General features: G+C 39.3%; 1 protein-coding gene across 1 annotated transcript; it reads right to left on the reverse strand.

The window, feature by feature from the left end:
* Positions 1 to 1,214: 1,214 nt before the first annotated feature.
* Positions 1,215 to 21,682, reverse strand: LOC139940802 (uncharacterized). The gene is made up of 4 exons (XM_071937183.1): positions 20,874 to 21,682; positions 19,407 to 19,987; positions 15,023 to 15,401; positions 1,215 to 4,605 (listed from the first exon to the last, which is right to left on the reverse strand). The coding sequence occupies exons 1-4, from the start codon at positions 21,343 to 21,345 to the stop codon at positions 3,767 to 3,769; spliced, it is 2,271 nt and encodes a 756-aa protein (XP_071793284.1). The 5' UTR covers positions 21,346 to 21,682; the 3' UTR covers positions 1,215 to 3,766.
* Between the last annotated feature and the right edge of the window lie 975 nt (positions 21,683 to 22,657).

Below are 22,657 nucleotides of genomic sequence, written 5' to 3' on the forward strand. Positions count from 1 at the left end.
AAGGCTATTTATAATATTACGCATTGTTTTATAATTGAGCTAAAGTACAAATAACCGTAGTTGAACAATAACTGTCAAAGATGGCATGGTATAAAAAATGAAAGCGACGTCCATAATGTTAGCAATAAAAAAAAACAATTAATAAACGATTAAAATTTAACTATCCACAAAAGATTTGAAGAAAAAGGTACAGAAATGTTTTATGTGTTTACCACGAAGCATACAAAGATCATAAATGCAGGGTTATATGGCACTGTTTAGTAAGTAAGTGTGTGCCTCGATGCGATAGTCTATGGGCTCCCGTAAGCGCAGTATACCGCGGTTAGCAGACTTAAGAAACCGGGGGAGGGGGGGTCCAGCCACAAAAACTTGCAAAAACTCGATATCAGCACCTAATATTGTCCCCAAATTTTAATTTAATTCGCCAGAATGAAATGTTTTTTTAATTTTATTTTCAAATAACAATAACAATTTAGTCCAGCAAAATGTAATCTATTATCATAACTGTATGGGAAGTTACAATATGTTTTGATTGATAACGGTTAAGTTAACAATACAAAGCATGTGCAGAGTCGGCTAATGTTAAAAGACAACATTAATTACGTTTTGAACTGTTTATGTTTGATCGGGGATTTTCTGTATGCTCCGTTTTGCATCGTTCGATGCCGCAGATCGAAAGACTAAGCCTAGCTCTGTAAAGGTCAATGTCAATATTTATTGTACTGACTCCTCAAATGGGATGCATACGTTTAGTATTCGGAACCCATCGTTTGTTTCACTCAAATGTAATATGATATACCGTCCAAAATAAACTGTGTGGAAATTTTAATTAAAAATATGGCATTGCCGAAAATCTGGAGCGGTTATGCCCACGCAGAAGGAGTAATATGGTATTTGAATACACAATTTCAGAAGCGTTACTGTCAGTAACACTTCTCAGATTCAAATTTTGGGATAACAAAAAACATGTTTTCCCATTACCGCAGTTTCTCAAACTTGTCCTTTTATACTATCCAAAGCTCCTGTACTTATTTTTTCAAAATTGTTCACAACATTTCACAAAACTAACGAAACATCACAATGCTTGGAACACCTCGAAAAGCACTATACTAGAACTCCGGCAAAATATTCCATGACATTATTTTTTATACATTTAACTCTCCAACAAAGTATTGTTCAATAAACAACCAATGCAGTGTAGAGATACACATACATTTACTCGATAACTGAAACTTTGAAGTATGATTTTTATTCATTTCCATTAAAAAAATAACAAGATGCATTTCAGTTCCTAAGGAAGATTTATGGTGAAGTCGTTATTTAACCATTGACGGCCGTGTTCCCCTTGGGAAAAATGAAAAGCTTCAACGACATTAAAGGCAGTGGACACTATTGGTAATTACTCAAAATACTTATCAGCATAAAACCATACTTGGTGACGAGTAATGGGGAGCTGTTGGTAGTATAAAACATTGTGCGAAACGACTCCCTTTGAAGTGGCGTAGTTTTCGGGAAAGAAGTAATTTTCCATGAATTTGATTTCGAAACCTCAGATTTAGAATGTTGAGATCTCGAAATCAAACATCTAAACGCACACAAAATCTTGTGACAAGGGTGTTCTTTTTTTCATTATTATCTCGCAATTTCGACGACCGATTGAGCTCAAATTTTCACAGCTTTGTTGTATTACCAATAGTGTCCACTGTCCACTGTCACTGTCAAAATCTAACCATTCCTTCTAAAACAAAATATAATGAATAATTCTATATTTAAATAAATCCAACATTTTGAAAGTACAATAATAAATCTATTCAATAAAAACACATGTATATATAAAAAGATAACTTTGGTAACAATAGCCTGAGCCCAAGACGAAACCTTGTTTTCGAAAACGGGTTTTCCATAATGTTGATCTGCCTGACCTTTAAACAAGAGCTGCATCTGAGGGAGTTGTTGTAACCTCTTGTCAATAGAAGCTACTTCGGTTAAAATAAACGCATGTGGGTGTTCACACGGGGTACCATACCAGACTACATCCCGGGTTGCATTTTTTTCCCTGTACATCACAATTGCCACTGTCGTAGTGATTTTCAATAAGGAAATATTTTTTTTCTAAATCGATTTCAAAAAAGGGAACCCTTTAAAAAAAACATCAGGACAATTTTGGAAGATGGAAATTTTGACGTACAGAAAAAACTTGCATCCTGGGTTGTGTTAGGCCGTATGCGAAGTAGCGGCTCTGGCTAAGTAGCTACGGCTGATTCGACCATGTGTTGATGTAAAGGAACTACTCAGCAAGAGTCGTAGCCGATAGCCTTAGCCGACAATTTACAACGGCCCTGCATTTGGACCCCAAAAGACCAACCGCATGAGCAGAAGGAAAGTGATCACTCCGTTTTTAATCTCTGTATGTTTTCCTGTAATTCGACCTCCGGTCGCCATGGGAATTTGTTTTTAAAATAACAAACCAATAATGAAAGTGTCGAAACTTTTATCACTCCGTGTCGAAACTCTCAAAGAGACATTTGTGATCTTATCAACCAAATAGCGCCCTCATAAGTTTAGGAAAATATATTCTAATCTTTATGGATAGTTAAGAAACATCATGAATAATTATACGACTGGGAAAGAACAAAACAGCTTCAATCCATCTTTACAATAAAAATATAAATTTATGAGTCTGACAAATTAGAGCTAATAATTGCAACCGAGTTTTGCACCCAACCAGAAATTCCAGTAATTTCATCGGGCAGACCAATGCTCGCAATGCCCAAGTGATAAGCGCACAAGAAAACGGTTGAGTAGCGTATTTACACACACTAGTAACGCTTGCGAGATCAAAGGTACTTCTGGCAACTTCTAAATGCCGGTTTTTGGCGTTCTCTCCTCGCGCCTCGAAGTGTGGCGTTAAACGTTCGGGCTTCAGCTAGAAATTGTAAAATGCTTTCAAATGAGGGCGCACTTTACAATTGGAAGCTGAGCAACGTTTACGTTTGGTTGTGTGATGAACATTCTCGGAACATTGATAATGACACGTTCATCATCTCAAAACATAACAGTTTCAACATTCAGAAATTGCTTAAAATAATAAAATTATTGCTACCCTAGAGTTGTAACGAGTAACTCAAAGAAGTGCTCATTATACCCAATTAAAAATGTATGATGACATTTGTAAAATATTTAGATGTTCTCACATAAGAGTCATGGTTATATTATTATTATTATTATTATTTTTTTTTTTTTTGGTGAAATCTCTGGTTTTATTTTAAAATATTTATATCGCCCCTTTAAAAGCCAGCAAAACGTGACTTTATAAATAAAATAAAAAATTACATTAAAAAAAGGTTTCGCAAACCTTTAAATAATTATATAAATAACATTTTCGAAATACCATAATAGACAAAATGTCCATCGATGAAAAGTACATTTAATGTTAAAAACTAGCAAATTCTAGTCGTGTGAACGCTATCACTGTTAAATAATAACTAAGGACCCTTGTTATGTTTAACAGAGGTCCATACCTCCTCCAAAAATTAGCAACCTACGGAAAGATATGGAGCCTGTGAAACGATTACAGTGCCATAACTTAAATTATGCTTACCAGAATGCGGTTACCAGCTAAACAACCATGTCACATGTACAATTTATGACTGGTATCTTGCTCATGTCTGCTAAGCAGACAATTATTAAGCAATATTTTTCTTCTTTAAGCAGCTGCTCGATCAATTTGAGCCAATGTGATGATTGATATGGAATACAATACGTTTCAAAAACCAACTTGTGCAGCCACGCGAGACATCAGTTTCACAACTTTCGCCTGCACAAGAGCAAGGCACATAGACATGACAGATAGACCACATATTGTATAAATCATACATCCGAAGAATGATGTTATATCCATGTAGTGTTTGACGGGCACAAAATCACCGAAACCGATCGTCGTTAAAGTCACAAAAGTGAAATAAAGAGCTTCACCGTAATCCCATTCTTCAACCTTTGCGATCATGAGCGCTCCCACTAAGGTATACACGATCAAAATCCCCACGACAACAAACACGGGGACGTGGCTCTGCATGTTCTGGTTGTTGTCATCATCCTCTGATTCGCTGGTCTCCCCCGTTTCATGGTTGGTTTCCGACACCCCATTTGCAGTCGTGGTTTTTTCTATGGGACCATCTTGAGTGAACCCTAAGTTCTGGCAGCCGATATTGCTGCTCATTCTGTCAGATATTTCCTCTTCGATTGAGTTCCTCCTAGAACACGGGAGGCTGCCCCTAACTGGCTCTGACGAGTCCGTGAACATACCAAGAGACATCCGAAAATCCTTTAAATTCCTCTCTTCGTTCAACGCCGACCGGGACGGTCGGTCTCGTTGGGGTGGCTCCACGCCGTCAACCGCCGGGGCTTTCTCAATGTCCGCTTCGGTCGTCTGCTGCGAGGTCTTCGCCCTTCGGCATCGGCATTTTGCTACGAGGAAGATAACGATGCGAGCCAGGAGGCCACCGATGTCTGCAAGGAAGGTGAGGGTCAGAGGGATCCCTACCATGGAGTAGACGACAACGACGGCACGGCCTGCTGTAGTGACTGGCACTGCGTCCCCGTAACCTGCAACAAAAGGCAGACAATCATCAGTAAACCAAATAAAAGAATTCTAGTTGAAATAAAAATGTGAATGAATTGATGATTAATGTTTATTTTTGTACAGCAATTTAACCAATGTTATAGAACTTGTCACAATTTTTTAAAACGAACTTTCTTTGTTAAAAAAAAAACAAACAAACAAAATTAATAAATGATAAAAATGGGAAAAGGTAACGAAAACAAAAACAGGGACTGACAGAAAAAGACAAGATAAATAAATGATGTGAGGAAGAAAACAGTATATATAAAAACCAACAAAATCAAAATGAAAATCAAGACATCACCCTGCAAAACAAAATGGTAAGTTCGTCATAACCAAAAAAATGTTAACTTTGACATTGTACTTGTCTTTGCTAACGCTTTCTGAGCAGAAGAGGGCGCTCTATAATGTTCAGGCTACAATCTTTGGCAGGCAGTTGCCAAAGGGAAATAAGCTCCGTGTCCAAGTCGTGAATTTGATAGTAAATATTTGCGTCAATATACACGAGTACACAAGTCGGGAATAGTGACGTCTATATTTTGGTTCGATGTCCATTTACATAGGGCAACAGGTCCGAAACTTCACGGAGGCAACAGAGGTGATTGCCTCCATGCCCCCTGGTCTCTGCTTTGGTGTCCTTGAAATGCTCTAGTAAAAATTTACAGTTTCCTCATAGGGTGCCCTTCACCAGGGAGAACTGCCTTGGTGCCCTTGCCCTTTCAAAAACGTACAGGCATGCGGGCCACCTTAAACACAAGTGTATTGCCAGAGGTTGAGTTGAAAATCCTGCCCCCCCCCCCCCCCCCCCCCGTAGAAATTCGAGCTCGACCACAAGAGGTGTACCAGTCGCGGAAGTACTTCTTATGTACACGGAAACAGAGTCTCTGATAACGAGGAAGTTATTTATGTTTTGTGTTTGTCAATAGCTCGTTGGCTAATATGACTTAACATTAATCTGTGCATGAGAAGATGACGCAGACAAAAACAACTTAACACTGAGATTGAAAATCATGCTGTAGCAACACTGAGGTAAAGGTTAAACTTCCCCCAAATTGATCCGGATCCCTCAAGCACTACTTAAAGGGACACGTTGCTTTGCATCGGGCGAGTTGGTCATTCAAAAGTGTTTGAAACCATTTGTCATGAAATGCATTTGGTTGGAAAGATGTTTTAAAAGTAGAATATAATTATCAACACAAACTTCCCTCGAAATTGCATGATTTTCCTTTTACTTTACGAACTAACACGGTTGGCCATTTTGTGGAATTAAAAGAAACGGTTTTGAACAACGGTTTTCATAGATCAACTCGGCCGATCCAAGGGAACGTGTTCCTTTAAGCAGCACCACCACTGGCTTCCAAGGTTTCTCCTGAAGACCATCAGGGTATACTGTTCGAAACGTCGAGACCAAACCGAGCCGAACCGAACACTCCCTCGATGTGTCTTAGTGGTTGTACCCGCAAGTTTACTAGTATGTATAATTAATTCTTATTATTCTAACCATGTAAAGCTTGAAACATAACATATTGAGGTAGGCCTTCACGACAAATTAATATATGGCCTATAATATTGTCTTGATTCTAATTGGGGTCCATAATATAGAAATTAAACAATACAGACTTTCAGCGTTGCAGGCGGGTTAGCACAATCATTGCTTTTTTTTTTTTTTTACTTGTACGCATAATGTACTAGAACATTGGAAGAGGGTGTTGAATCGACTGTCTGGGAGGGACTGGGGCAAATCTACGAATGAGCAAGTGTGTGTGATACAGATCTCTTCTCCAGTAATTCGTGTTGTGCTAACGAACGTCGCTAATCAAGACTAACCCTATTCGTAGTCTCCACACATCCTTATATCCAGTGAGATTAAATAATGGCCAAGCTTCATCAAAAAGCAGAAAACCTAGTTTTTCATCCTGACGTTCAATGAAACCCAAGACTATTGTTTAGTATGACCTAGGCCCAATTTCACAGAGCTGCTTAGCATACAAATGTGCTTAGCATGAAATTTCTTCCTTGATAAAAACAGGATTACCAACCAAATTTCCACGTGATTTTCAGGATGAGCAAACGACAGTCGAGTACCAGTAACAAGCAATATGCAACAAATGGAAATTTGGTTGGTAATCCTGTTTTTATCAAGGAAGACATTTCATGCTAAGCAAATGTTTGTGCTTAGCAGCTCTATGAAATTTGGCCCTAGTCCCTCATCCCAGCAGTGAATTTTATTCTGTTTTGCCTCTCCCGTTGCATTTCAACGGCCCGTTCTGTTGTTGCTTTCTGCTCAATATTTACCGGGTCTCTATATCTAGCTTTGATCGGTATAAGTCAAAATCTATTTGAAGAGCCATACGGTTATGTGGTCCCACTTACTGCCCTGTCTGCTCAAGTCAATTTCTTCATTATTTCCCGGACGGGGATTGAAGGGGGGGTGGATGGGAGGGGGGCGAACGCTAGCTTTAAAGATATACGCATAGACATTGTACCAGACGTTGCTGAGCAACGACCATAATGTCAAATATTGTAAGATAAATTCCAAACATGCTACGTGATAATTTAACACTACAAGAAGGATATGGAATTGAGAACTGTTAGGGAATAAAATGTTTGAGGATTATTAATTTTAAAAGCGTGGCCTTTACAGCAAATGCAATCAAAACAAATTTATGAAAATAAGAACTAAAAAGGGCCCAATATCGGCCATAATTAAGTAATAGTAAATGAATGAATGAATAAGAATAGGGCAAGAAGCTATTCGTCTGTTACGATGGGAGAATGATAAAAAAAAACATAGAAGATTAAGAAGTAATGACAGCCATTTTGCAAGTTGCTTGAAATTCTACCTACATTTCTTTCATAAGACAAACCAGTCATGAGATTGTACACGGTTGTACCCACACATTTATTTCCCTTTATTTTCGATTTCTTAGATACCGAATCATGGATAATAAATTCTGAAGCTTAGTGCAGTAATTTACTTAAAGACACTGGACGCTATTGGTAATTGTCAAAGACCAGTCTTCTCACTTGGTGTATCTCAGCATATGCATAAAATAATAAACCTGCGAAATTTGAGCCTAATGGTCGTCGAAGATGCGAGATAATAATGAAAGAAACAACACCCTGTCACACGAAGTTGTGTGCTTGATTTCGAGACGTTAAATCTGAGGTCTCGAAATCAAATTCGCGGAAAATTACTTCGTTCTCGAAAACTACGTCACTTCGTTTCTCACAATGTTTTATATTATCAACCTCTCCCCATTACTCGTTACCAAGTAAGGTTCTATGCTAATAATTATTTTGAGTATTTACCCAAAGTATCCACTGCCTTTAAGGTTCAAGGTTCAATGTTCATGTGTTCAAGAATCATTCCTTGTGTAATGTCTTATACAAACGAAGATGTATAACGAAAATGGGAACATGACACCCCAGTATGAAACGAATTGGTGGTGGGGTTGGGGGGGGGGGGCTTCAACACGAGCGATCTATTTTTACACTACTTATTTCCTTGAAAACTAGTTGCCATAAGCAGCAATCATGGGGCCCTTCATAAGCCTTCGTTATTTCTTCTTCCTGGGTGATTTAACGTAATTAATCTCGTTGTGCATAAATTATGTAAGACTTGAAGAAGTTACCATGGCAACGGGAGCTACCGTTTGGCCAGTAATTTTTAGGAAAATTACATTTTGTGTTGTGTCACAAAAAATCATTACAGTGGTTGATCTGGCGTGGTTTGCATTATTTAGGCCAGGCTAATTTGTTTCTCTACATATCAATAGCTTAAATTATTCACTGTTTCACATAAAACATTCATGGGATAGTCACATTTTATTTTGCTTTTGTACTTGAAGGAGAAATGTGCATAATTCCTGATCGTGCATGTGAGCAACGCAAAATGACGATGTGCTGCGATTGTTTAATGTTTGAGGATGCAGGTGCTAAGGGTCGGTAATGACCGAAACCAAATTGATCGGTTTCAATCTAAAATCGCATTAGATTGAATTTTTATAATCGAAAACGTTCACCCAAGGGAAATAGTTCCATTCGAAACAGTCTGCTGTTCAAGCTAATGGTGAAATTAATATTTCTCTTTAGGGGCGGGGTGCATGGGGGGGGGGGGGCGTGCACAATTTGTCCCAATGGGTATTTTTCCTAATTATTGGCCCTTTTATTTTTTGTCAAACACGATCATAAAGAACGCAAATTAACATGTGCTCTTTCCAGCACTCTTGTTGTGCGATTAAGTCCTTTATTTAGAAAATAATATTTTGAGTAAACACAAAACATTGCGGACAAATAAAATATCTCATTTTATCTTATTTTAGTTTTGATGTGTTTTTGTATTCAGTTTTATTTGATATTATGTCTACTATTGTATAAACATCTTGTTTCTGTTTCTTTGCTGTAAAAGTAACATCTGGTTGACATACGAAGATTCTCATCGGTTAAAGCAAATACTTGCAAGAGGAAAGGATTTCAGAAGAGTTTAACTTGGAAAAGCACTTAGACTTATAGTGAACGTGTACGATTTGTAGTCGCTCTAAGTCTTAGTGATGTGGGGAAAAAAAACTTTGGTTATAGACTACCTTCAGCAGCTTTCGAGACATTTCAGTTCAAAATAATGTGGATATGGAAATATATATCAGTTCCTATGCCATAATGTAAAGTCACTGGACACTATTGGTAATTGTCAAAGACCAGTCTTCTCACTTGATGTATCTCAACATATACATAAAATAACCAACCTGTGAAATTTGAACTCAATTGATCGTCTCGTCGTTGCAAGAAAACTATGAAAGAAAAAACACCCTTGTCATACGAAGTTGTGTGCTTTCAGATGCTTGATTTCATACAATATCTACATTTATTTAAACAATCAAATGATTTCATAAACCAATATTTACTTTGCCTTTAAAACAATTATATAATAAACAAACAAGCCACTGCTCATGTTTATTTATTCCTGTTCTATATATCACAAATGTGTACTCACGGTATGTGATATGTACACAAGGACTAATTTGTCTATATGTATAAAGAAATATCTATATTTAGTTTAGTTCGAATTCAGACCTGAAATTTGAAACGAAACAAATTTCTGCGACATATCTTAAAGGGATCCATCGGTATCAAAAACAATCCCTCTGTTTCGTTTCCATATTTGTGTTTCAGATGAAACAAATCAAACAAAATTATGTGATAAAATAACCAATACAACTTGCATGTATATATACGATGTGAACTCTGACGTCACATGTTTATAAATAAGCCACAAAGCCTGCACTTCCTGCTGAGTTTAACTTCGAGAGTTTAAAGGCACTGGACACCATTTGTAATTACACAAAATAATTGTTAACATAAAATGTTTTATGGTAACGAACATTGTTGATAGTATAAAACATTGTGAGAAACAGCTCCCTCTGAAGAAAAGTAGTTTTTGAAGAAAGAGGAAGTTTCTCACTCAAATAATAAAAGGCCTCAGATTGCGCATTTGAAAGCAAACAATTTTTTTATATATGCGTATGTTGGGGGATACACCAATCAAACCTTTTTTTGACAATTACTAAAGGTGTCCAGTGTCTTTAACGCTATCCATAGCGACAATGTGTCCTTTTCGGTTGGATTTCGATTGACGGATCGGGAAGGAAGCGTTGTGGACAATGCTTCGTGTTGCCTGAACCACACGGAATTAGTGGTTCAGACGAGAATTGATTAAATTGAATTAAATGTTGCAAAAGCGGTAAGCAAAAAAGCATACAGGCTGCATCCCATGCAAAATACAAACAGACTATCTATATTTCACACTTTAAACAGTTTACAAATCTACGTTACGTCTGGGTGACTGTTGTCTGTATAGACAGGGTTTCAGACGAGAAACTGATTAAATGTTGCAAAAATTACAGCCAGGGAAACAAGGCACTCCACTATATACAGCTTCACCCCACCCCATAACGGATGCGTTCGTTTAGCTTCCCTGGGTCGACCCCGGTGTGTGGCGGTTTTTTCCAGGACGAACGTGGGTAAATATCTGCACACGTTCGTCCTGGAAAAAGAAAACGCCGCACACCGGGGTCGACCAGGGGAAGCTAATCGAACGCACCCAACAACTACAAACAGATTATTTATATTTCACACCAAACAAGTTACAAATCTACGTTACGTCTGACGTTTTTTTTCAATAGAATAGTTGAGTACGAAGCCGGCTTTGTGCCGAGAATATTTGTGGCGCCTCTTTTTGTTTCCCTCAAAATGTAGCCTTGTTCACGCGCCAGCTTACCACACTACAGCCACACAGCAGGAATCAAGTTTTGCAACCTCGTACATCAACGAAGCTCACACTAAGTGTACGGAACAAGGCTTGGCGGGATCGGTGGCAGCTCGGCTATAGAAAACGTAGATATATCAAGGCTTCTGCAAAGCCCGCATTCTTTTGAAATATATTTATGTTACAAATAGAATATGGGACGTAGGCTCGAAACAACTGTCGTAGACCTGACAACAACAACAACAACATACTGGACCATCTTCATTCACCCTTTAAAGGCAGTGGACACTATTGGTAATAATTACTCAAAATAATTATTAGCATAAAACCTTTCTTGGTGACGAGTAATGGGGAAAGGTTGATGGTATAAAACATTGTGAGAAACGGCTCCCTCTGAAGTGACGTAGTTTTCGAGAAAGAAATTGTTTTCCACGAATTTGATTTCGAGACCTAAGATTTAGAACTCGAGGTCTCGAAATCAACCATCTAAACGCACACAACTTCGTCTGACAAGTTTTTTTTTTTATTTTTTATTATCTCGCAAGTTTGATAACCGATTGAGCCCAAATTTTCACATGTTTGTTATTTTATGCTTATGTTGAGATCCACCAACTGTGGAGGCTAGTCTTTGACAAATACCAATAGTGTCTACTGCCTTTAAATAATGCCTCATGAGGGATCGTCCATCATCCAAACACGAACATGGCAGCTGTGTTTAATTAATTCCCACTTAAGCTCTGTGTTCAGATTGACTTGTTAAAAGTCCCTTTCTAGCTACTCCGGGTTAAAATATAACTACATTCACAAGCTATAGCCTTTGAACCCCCTCCACAATTACTCCACCCACACCGTTATGCACGCCTGGGCTCGATTTCACAAAGCAATAAAATCCATCGTTAGACAAATTTGTCAGTGTTACCATAGTGATTTGTATTATGACAATACACTTTACTAAGCAACCAGTATTGCTGAGCAGTTAAGAAAAATCTTAGACCTTTAAAGGCGGTGCATACTATTGTTAATTAAAATAGTGGTACTTAAAAGAATTATTAGCACAAAACCTTTCTTGGTAACGATTAATGGGGAGAGTTAATAGTATAAAACATTGTGAGCAACGGACCTCTGGAGTAATGTAGTTTTTGAGAAGGAAGCAATTTTCCACGAATTTGATTTCGAGACCTCAGATTTGGAATTTGAGGTCTCGAAATCAAGCATCTGAAAGTTACCAATAGTGTCAACTGCCTTTAAGAAGTCGGCCCTAGTGGCTTCACGCGTATAATTCCATCCTGTCAGTTCTTAAAATATAAAATTATTCAAACTGTTAAAGTTTACGTGGAATAACCAAAAAGACAAAACCTTTAGTTTAGTTTATTAAAGACTACATCCTATTAAACACCACCTGAATAATGTATATCAAGGCCGTGGGTAATTAAGAAGTGAAGTATGCATCTAAAGATATTGATTGTTTTTGTCTGAATTAGACTTGATTCAAGTCCCAATCCCGTGCCATCCCTAGAAAACTACTGTTTTGTGATGCTCTGCATGCATGCATTCCCAAACCTGTTTCCCATTCTCGGGACCACACTTTGACGGCGCACTGTACTGTATACTACGGGTTGTTTGGTAGTAAGTTGGCGTATTATGCTACAGGGGTGTCTCACACGGGAATGGGACTTGAATCAAGTCTATCTCTGAATGAGTTGAACTGGCTTGATATTGAAAGTACACGCTAACCCATGTGCTTAGTGTGTTTTCGCTTTATGAAGCGTCCGGGTGCCGAGTTCGGGTGCAGTGTGTACAAGTGTTTGTTATTGCACTCGAGAACGTAAAACCTCTTGAACTGTGTGACGATTCACCTTTAGAGTGAATGGTTCAACTAAAGAGTGCGTTCGATTAGCTTCCCTGGGTTGACCTCATTCTGCCCCCGGTACGTTCAAATAGCTTTGACGTCATTCCAGGGGCTCACCCGGGTCTGCCCCAAGTGTCCTGCTTGTGGAGTGGGTCACTTTGCGGCTGCCCCCAGGAGCATGACGTCACCACGAGAAGGTGAGTGATCGTTCGGTTAGCTATTGTCAGGAGCTCAACCGAGTGAGCACCGCGGGGTAAGACCCAGGGAAGCTAATCGAACCCACCCAAAATGTGATCAGAGGAAACTTCTCATGAAGACAAGCAGAGTGAACTGATTGAAACGTCGAGACCACGCCGGCTCTTTTCAGATACAATACGCATACAACAGAGATTTACAAATTGTTGTAGCTGCAAGTTAAACTTTTTTATAGTTTTATCTTATTTATCCCATGTTTATCCTAACCATGCAAAGCCTCAAACAATACTTATACAAAAAGTGTAAACATTGCCTTATACAGTATTTATTTAGAGAGAGAGAAAACCAATAAGTGGTTTGATGTGATACTATGTGAAAATAAACAGACACTAAAATATTTAAGGCACCTGGGCATGCATTGGGAAGGGCAATGTTGACACATCTTGAAATGCCTTTGCCACGCCCCCTACAGGCAATACGTCCCGCCCCTTCAAATATTATTTTCATGGTTTGGCAAATACGGCATTACCAATCAAACACAAAAAAAAACAGATATTGAAATTATACTTCAATCTTATAAAAGTGTACAGTTTATGTTGAACATGTTTAACCTGACGTGCGCTAGCGAGCCCTCTTAGTACTATACTTGCCATCCATTTATTGAAAGAACCATGGAGACGTGTGAATTCGCTCTTGACTGGCTTTTATACGCCCTTATAAATTTTGATATGACAGTGGCTTTCGTTAAAGGCACTGGACACTATTGGTAATTACTCAAAATTATTATTAGCATAAAACCTTTCTTGGTGACAAGTAAGGAGGAGAGATTGATGGTACAAAACATTGTGAGAAACGGCTCCCTCTGAAGTGCCATAGTTTTCGAGAAAGAAGTAATTTACCACGGATTTGATTTCGAGACCTCAGATTTAGAACTTGAGGTCTCGAAATCAACCATCTAAGCGCACACAACTTTGTGTGACAGGTTTTTTTTCTTCTTTCATTATTATCTCGCAAGTTCGATGACCTATTGAGCTCAAATTTTCACAGGTTTGTTATTTAATGCATATGTTGAGATACACCAACTGTGAAGGCTAGTCTTTGACGATTTCCAATAGTGTCCCACAAGCGAACAAACAAGTTAAATGGTGATCTATTCAATAAAGCCCAACAATTCAATAGACTTAATACCATCGTGTGTTTAACAAGTCGCATAGGAAACCGTAAACTGATTTCGTTAAACATTAACATAAAAATCAGACTGACATTAAAAGAGCAAAATGAAGCGCCGTTTCGTCTGAGAGACTCGGTGTGGGTGTATTTGTCGTGTGTGTCATTTTTCGTTCAGTGTTGGATCAATTTTAGTGTGTGAGCTTTGATTGTTGTATAAAGCTCAGTCACACAAGTCTTGTTTTCTGTGTACAACATTAATAATTTGTTAATTTGACAAAACGTTTAGTTATAACTAAGGCATGTACTGTAATAGTTTGCAGATATCTCTAGTTTCCAAAGAGATGTGCTGATTCTCCTGAAGACGAGCAGAGTATACTGCTCGAAACGTCGAGAATTGAAATTGAAATTGAAATGAAAGTGAAATTTACAGGGACCCATTTTACTGTAATTTGGCTGATAAGCTTGCTCATTTGCGCAGTACTTAGCAGCCTTGTATAGCTCTTAAAGACAGTGGACACTATTGGTATTTGTCACAAAGATCAGTCTTCTCACTTGGTGTATCTCAACATACACATAAAAAGACAAACCTGTGAAAATTTGAGCTTAATCGGTCCTCGAGATAATTTTGAAAGGAACGCGAAGTTGTGTGCTTTCAGATGCTTGATTTCAAGACCTCAAATTTTAAATCTGAGGTCTCGAAATCAAATTCGTGGAACATTACTTCTTTCTCGAATTCAGAGGAAGCCGTTTCTCACAATGTTTTATACCATCAATCTTTACCCATTACTTGTCACCAAGAAAGGTTTTATGCTAATAAGTATTTTGAGTGATTACCAAAAGTGTCCACTGCCTTTAATTCCAGAGAAGTGATTCCATTCGGATGGTTATATCTATATTTAAATTAATAAATTAGAATACTCACCAATTGTTGCAATAGTCGTTACACAGAACAAAACACTTCCAGTGAACGTCCAGTCCATAATACTTTCATAATCACACTGGTCAAGAGAGTTCTCCGTCTCAAGATATGTATCCCAAAGCTCAGTTAAATTTCCCGCCGTGGACTCCAAACCACTTGAGACGTTCCGGATTGCCTCACCGAGGACCCGTTCAAGAACCAAGTAACTCTCCACTTCCTTTCTGTACTCTGTATAAGGACCCCCCTCCAAGAGAAGAAACAAACCCCCACCGGCGAGGACGTAAACGATGTACACGGTAAAGAGAACGACATGGGGCCAGGAGACGTTCAGGCCCCGGTTGAAAGCCGCCGATATCCCGCTCGGCATCTTTTGGCGTTCATATGCAATTTAGCTCATTTACCTTTGAACAGCTATTCCTCCAGCACAATTATTTCTCCTTCAACAGGATTCAAAACTTCGGCACCTCAACATGTGGGTTGTAGTCCATGGTTGTCGACTGTTTCATTCAACACGATATTCATATCTCTTCACGTGTGAAAACACTCTGCACAACTTCAGTCGTAGCTCCCCGTAGATTAAATTAGTGTCAATATTATTGGGCACTGGTCATTGAGTAATTTCCTTTCTAAGAAAATATCTAATGGTGAATTACATAATCCTTGGAAAGTGGAGAGAACTGCTGTTCACGGGATGTTCGGGACATTCGGGTACGATGCTACGGGGAGTCCATCCAGTAATTATGTCACGTAGACCCCGTGCTTGTGTGGTTAACATTTTAAGTCAAGTCATAATGATTGACAGAAATACCAACCACTGTTTTTAAAAATCTGCTGCTGTCAGTCGACAGTTGGAAGTGTGTAGACGGTTCCTGCCTGTGTATGCGTTACGTGAGGGAAGCAGGTACACCGTGTTTGTATCGTAAGCATACGCACTCTTTGGACGCTCTCTTCCGTGATTCTATACTGATTGTATTATTTTTTCCGACTAGTCAGGCATAGCGGCCTTGTGGGCGTCACAAAAGATTCACCAGAGCGTAGTGCGGATGTGTTTAACCATGGTGTGACGTGAAGTTTTGATTTCAACTTCATAACAACCATCCTGCTTAGTCATCGCTGATCGCCCAGCTTGCAATCCTTTGTTAAATAATAAGTACTTCTCTATGACGTATGCACCAAGGACAAACTTATCATTGTATTTTTGAAAGAGACTCATCGGGTATGGTATATTGGCCTGCGGTACAAACCCCCAAACCCGAACCTCACACCCTCCTCGTTTTCTGAGGAACAATTTATTTCGGGAAGAGGTTACGTGCATGTTGTCATTCGGAAACCCCCTCATTAGTACCCCCCCCCCAGAATTCTTCCCAACTATAGAAAGAGTGTTCAGACAGTGTAAAAGAACCTAGTTTTGGAGTTTGGCCTCCGAAGATACTCATCATCATCATTTAGCGGTCGCAACCGAGATTCCATGCACAATGTCACCCCAGAGGTGTTATTTCCTCATCATCTTTGGAAGGTCCACGGTTCAGCCTCCGCATCTCTCCCGATTGAGTGGTCAATGTCCTCTATTAGAGCGTGGCAGCCTCCACTATAACACGTCAGGAGTGACCTGGTCTTTAACACAAAAGCAGTGACCGGCGAAGCGGACTCTGCGTTTGCCCAAACTCCATTTTAAATCATTAAAAATTACCAGAATATGAGAGACGTTACTGTCAGTAACGCTTCTTTAATTCAAATTTTGGGGATAAAAACAAACATTTTCCCATAACCACTTTTCTTTAAAGTGAAATACATGAACTTTAAAGTGCTTTAAACAATCGAAAGCGGCTGCTTTGCTAACCAAGTCAATTTGCATTGCCTTAAATTGTAAGAGCGGAAATCATCGTCTGCCTTCCTATAAAAACTGGCTTTCACTTTTTGTTTGAAATAGTTTTAGACACTGACGCTTAAAACCACAAACTATTGGGTCAGATTGACCTGCATTCTGGGTCAAAGGGGAGGGTGAACGAACATATCTGAGTCATGTGACCCGGAATCTGTGTTAAACCATGCAGGATGAAAACGAATTGAAAATGACGCAAAGTCACAGTTTCCTAGTCAATAGGGATTTTTCGTTTTCGACGACGGATGGTTCTGCGACGGTAAAGATTACATTAATTTTGGCGTCATCTGCGCATGAGTCGGCTTTGAGGACGGTCGTCCCTCAATTTCTACGACAGTACTTGGAATGAATCTTCGTTGTGCTGAAAACGACAACGTTTAGCTGAACAACCGTCGCAGAACCATCCGTCGTCGAAAACGAAAAGTCCCTAATATGAACGGACGTGGACACCCGGAAGATGAGTCCGGTTCTAAATTTGACCCCGGACTGAAGTTTTAATTGAATTGAATTTAAAATTCAGCCTTTTAAGAAACGCCCTTCCTTAATCTTGCCATAGAGTTTGGTCCTTGTTGCGTAGTCTATACACACATATTTTTGTGTGTGAGACTTTTTCCATGCAACAAGGAAGTAAAGGAAAGATAAACACTTAAACATTCTGAGATTTCCCTCTCGGTGGCAGATTAAGCTCAAGTGCAAACAACTCATCCCTATCGGATTGCTATAGTGACAGCCACGGTTTGTAAGAATGTTTTCGTAGACCTAGACACAAAAATCATTTGAATAATTTATTCTCATTTATTGTATTCTTTGGCAGATATTATATCTGGCCCAATATTGTATGAACTCACAACTCGCCACCTGTGGTTCTGCCATCACAGACAATGCCTTTAATCGAAATGTCTATTGTGTTTATATTTTTGTGCCCAATCAATATTTATGTACAATTATATTCAATAGTATTACCAAGTGAACCGTGCATTGGCGACAAACGAATACAACAGATGCAAATAACGGGGGTGTTTGTTTGTATACATGTGGAGAAGGAACTAGTTAGTAAAAGCCCAGTATGCCTACCTGCCTCGAGTTTTAGCGAGTGATTTTATATAACAATTTTCTAGTCCTCGAGAGAAAATTCAACCCCTAAATGTACAAATACATACATACATACATAAATAAATAAATAAAAACTACCAAGTTTAATTTTCAGCAACGAATCCCTACCGAGTAACATGCCTGTGATATTGCAAGTACTGTGTATACATTGCTTACACACATCGGTGTGTGGGTAAAAACAAAAATTTATATCCTTTATCCCCGATGCATATTTAACATCTATTACAGCTAACATTGGTTGATAAGTTTCCCAGATTGTACATGTAAAATGGTACCCCCCCCCCCCCCAAAAAAAAAAAAGTTTCCTTATCTTGCCTGTCTACACTTAAAAACGTCTTTGAACAAAATGTTGTTATAATTTCCTTGGTTTTCTTGTTCGACATTGGGGGCGCTGCTTTGATGAAATTGTAGCAGTAAATTTTAATTTAAAAAAAGCTCAACGTGCTTAAACAACACCACTACCCTTTCTCAAGAAACTATAAAGTTTGATAAGTTTTGCGACCAAACCCTATTTAAAAAAAACTAGCGGGTTGCACCATCAGTGCATGAAAAACCAGTTATTGATAGTCTTTCATGAATTCAATTCAATTCAATCTTATATTTGTTTCCATACTTTATGAAAACAGTACAAAGATATTTTTATTAAGGGAGCAATCAATAACAAATGCTATTCATCACAATTGTTTTATTTTTTAAAATATTTTATTATATTTTATTTCCAAGCACTTTACACCAACAACTTACAGTTTACATTTGATACAAACACGAGCGAATTCCTTGAAGAAAAAAACCCCCTCACCGTCCAAGGAGTAACTTACACAGAACTCTTCCAACCAAAATGTCGATGAAGAAATCAAAATCTCAGAGAACAAAATTCAAATTTAAATGTGGAAGGCTGATTAACACAAATTAAAACAAACTAAAAACGCTGATCCCATGACCTTTAAATGACCTCCCGACACACAATACGAATAAAGACAACAATGTATTTTAAGATGTATTGTTGATAATCCAAAACATGACCAACATCTATATTTCTTTGCCACCAATACACCAATCCTGTAAATTAATTACCTCTAAATTGAATGGTAATCAATTTTAATGTAAGTGTTACAAACATGGCAAAAGGTATCAGGCAAACATAAAAAGCGAAATATTTGATTAATTGAAATTATGTTAGTATTTATTTATTTGATGGTATAGCTGTGTAACAATGTCTAAATGATTTGATGCGATGACTCGAGACAACAGAGGGCGCCCAACTGTTCTCTGTTCGCTTGTGCTAGAAGATCGAGCTAAATATTTACTGAGCCACCATGCTGAATTATGTTTAAACGAAACTTTAATACATATTTGTTCAAAATCTTGTTGGCTTGTTTTTGGTTTTTAGAAATTAACTTTTGCGTCAATTTTCGCAATGAGCTTTAGAATTTTAGGCAGCATAAGGATGAAACACATTGACATCACCGAGAGAGAGGCCAGGATGTGAACCAGGCACGCAAAGAAAGACGGGACATCCGTGTGAAACCGAACGGGTACAATATCACCGAAGCCAATGGTAGTCATGGTGGTAATCGTGAAAAAAAGCCCCTCTTCGTAGCTCCATTTTTCAATCGTGGCGATAAAAACACTCGCCATGAAGAAAAATACCAACCAAACGACCACGATCACGTAGATCGGGACGTTGCGCCGGCCCCATGCCGTGTCCCGCCAGTAGTACTCCCGTGTCTCACCATCGCCGTCTCGCTGCTGGTCATCACCGACCGGCTCCGATGTATTCTTATATATATTGGACTGTCGATAACTATTCATTATTTGTTTGCAGCGACACTTAGAAACCAAAGTGTCGAGTAGACGCGCTAGAAGGCTCCCCATGTCGATCAGGAATAGCAGAGTGAGCGGGATCCCCACAAGGGCGTAGAACACGGTCATTGCTTTACCTAGTGTTGTCATGGGTACGTAGTCGCCGTAACCTGGAAACCAAAGTAAATTGTAAACAACATTCATTATGTTTGTATATCTGTAGTCACATCAAGTTCTACAACAATATCTTCATCAGATGACAGGGGGGGGGTCCTCAATTTTGAGTCAGAGGTGATTGTCCAGCGTGATTTGTATTTCATTTTTTTTAAAGTTTTTTAAAGTTTGTTCGTAAATTTAACCTGTCTATTGTTAATTCCCTTTTTCATCAACTCTATAAAAAGATTGTAAACTTGAAGGTTGTCAACCTTTTTTTTTTTTTATTCAGATTAAATGAACCATTTATAATAATAATACTGAGCATTGAGTGAGGGGTGGACTCCCCTCTTGGACTCGAGCAACTATGGAACCCCTCAAACTCGACACTGACACCCCCCCCCCCCCCCCACAATAACAAAGGACCCCTCCCCCATCGGACTCGACACTGAGGAGTCCCTATGACAACTTTAAAGACTCGGCTCGCCCCCCCCCCCTCCTGTAAAAACGCAGGGAAGAGCAAACCTAAATATTGAGTTCAATCTCAAAACTCCCTGAAGAGACTTTCATATCCTGCCACCACTTTTTCACTAAAAATTTCACCATTTAGGAATATCTAAATAAAAAAGGGTGACAAGATATTAATGTTTTTCCAACTCCGTGATTATAAAAACAACTTAATACCAATATCTATCCTATATATTATGAACACTTCCTTCTAAAAGTTCATTGAAAATAATAAAAGTAGTTAAATATCACAAAATGTACCGTAGCACAGTAATCAAATACAGCGCATAGTTTTAAGATGAGTAAATTAACGGCGGATAAATTGGTGGCGACGTGCGGAAAATTATCCCAGGTTTATTGATGTGATGTTTACTTAATAGAGATAAATCAACCTACCAATTGTAGTTATAGTTGTCAAGCAATACACAATACTCCTCATGTACGTCATCTCTGGTCCTGCTTTGATTTTCAAGTAATCAGAGTTTTGCTCCTCGGTCAATTTCATGTACAACTCCAACTTTTCCGAAAGTCCATGAACATCGTACGACCCCATTGCCTCGGTAATATTTATCTTCGCTTCCTCGTACTTCGCCTCCTCGGTCTGAAGACCCGCCTGGATTGGGGCCTCCTGGGCCCGGTATATAGCGAGGAAGACACCCCCACCACCGAGAAGGTAAACGAGGTAGACGGAGACGATAACGAGATGGGGCACAGAGGCGCGGAGACACCCACTGAGGGAGGTGGATCGGTTAGACGCTAGGCCGGAGTTCATGAAGGATAAACGGTTGTAGCTGGAGGCACGGGTCTCTGTATCGTCCTCCAGTACGGAGTAACTCAGACCAGACCCGACTTCTTCGTCGTCAGCCATGATGTTAAACGACTCAGCGAAACACTCTGTAGTCGACACACCCTACACCCAAACACCAAGCAATCAAACCAGGTCAATGCCGGGAACCTTCCCCAAATACCAGTTATAGACGTTAACACCTTTCTGACGGTTAGCTGGCGACAATTTCCAATGAAAAGACAGTGAAGATCCACCTGTTCATACCACCATACCATTTGAATGAAGACCATACGTGCACGGTGTGTATGTGTACTTCTGTACTTTCTTGATCCTTGAGTTTGTATAGCAAACAGTGGACTCTATTCAAACTTTACCGCACCTTTGCGTACCGTGAATCACACCATGGAGCAATAATCTAGTTTATTGCTCCATGATCGCACAAACTGAATTGCCGGTGAATAGTTACGTCTTTTATGACAGTGGGTCGATAGTGGTTGCTGTTGTTAGGTCATTGGGAACGGTTTACCGTTCACTGTGTAGGTTTTTAGAAAGTTTACTATGTAATAAAACCACAGGGCGTAAAAACTATGAGACAGGCCAGACAAGAACAAATGTTTTCCATTGAGAATCTCAACCCATCGTAACCATTGAGGAAGGGAGGGAAATTCATTCCTCCATGGCCATGGTAAAACACAGGTCTACCTTGAGTTCACACAGCTAAAATTTTGGGGAAATGTGTTCGTAGTGATAGGGACTCGAATCCTTGGTGTGCCAGCCTGCGCAGTCATGTGTGCATTTAGAGTGCTCCCTCTTGTCCTAAGATTTTAGAGCGGTTCTATAGCCTACTGGTGCCGTTTCCCACAAAGATTTGTATGTCTTCAAGGGGTGCCAATAGTGCAATACTTATTTCAGAAAAACACGGGTTTTGTTAAATTTCCCAGTTCCAGATCAGTTAAAATGTATTTATTTAGTTTTACTTGAACTGGTGGCACAGTCAATGTCGCTGTTGTACCAACTCGTATACAAAGACAATCAAAACATAGGGTGTGTTCGGTTACCTTCCCTGGGTCGACCCCGGTCTCCCCCCGGTGCGTTCTAATTGCCAGGACGTCATTCCAAGGGTTCACCCGGGTCAGCCCCAGTGCCCTGCTTGTGGAGTGGGTCACTTGGGGTGACTCGAGGTGCATAACGTCACCACGAGAGGGCGAGTGTTATCGTTCGCATAGCTCTTGTCAGGTGCTCACCCGAGTGAGCACTGCGGGGTCGACCCAGGGAAGCTAATCGAACGCGCCCAGTGAAAGATCACATGAACATCGGTCCATTAGGTTGGTAAGTCGTTGCTAATTCTATTTTCACATGAACATAAGTCGTCTTTATGAGACGGCAGGTCAAT

The sequence above is a fragment of the Asterias amurensis genome, chromosome 8 (genome assembly GCF_032118995.1).
Source record: "Asterias amurensis chromosome 8, ASM3211899v1".
In the NCBI taxonomy this organism is placed as follows: domain Eukaryota; kingdom Metazoa; phylum Echinodermata; class Asteroidea; order Forcipulatida; family Asteriidae; genus Asterias; species Asterias amurensis.

Excerpts from the sequence above, each read along its gene's own strand:
- LOC139940802 (XM_071937183.1), bottom strand. The coding sequence starts at position 21,345 with ATGGCTGACGACGAAGAAGTCGGGTCTGGTCTGAGTTACTCCGTACTG. Across the intron at positions 15,402-19,406 it reads AAATTGACGCAAAAGTTAAT|TATGAACGCCAAAAGATGCC; the intron begins TTCTAAAAACCA and ends AGCTAAATTGCA. Across the intron at positions 4,606-15,022 it reads AACGACTATTGCAACAATTG|GTTACGGGGACGCAGTGCCA; the intron begins GTGAGTATTCTA and ends CTTTTGTTGCAG.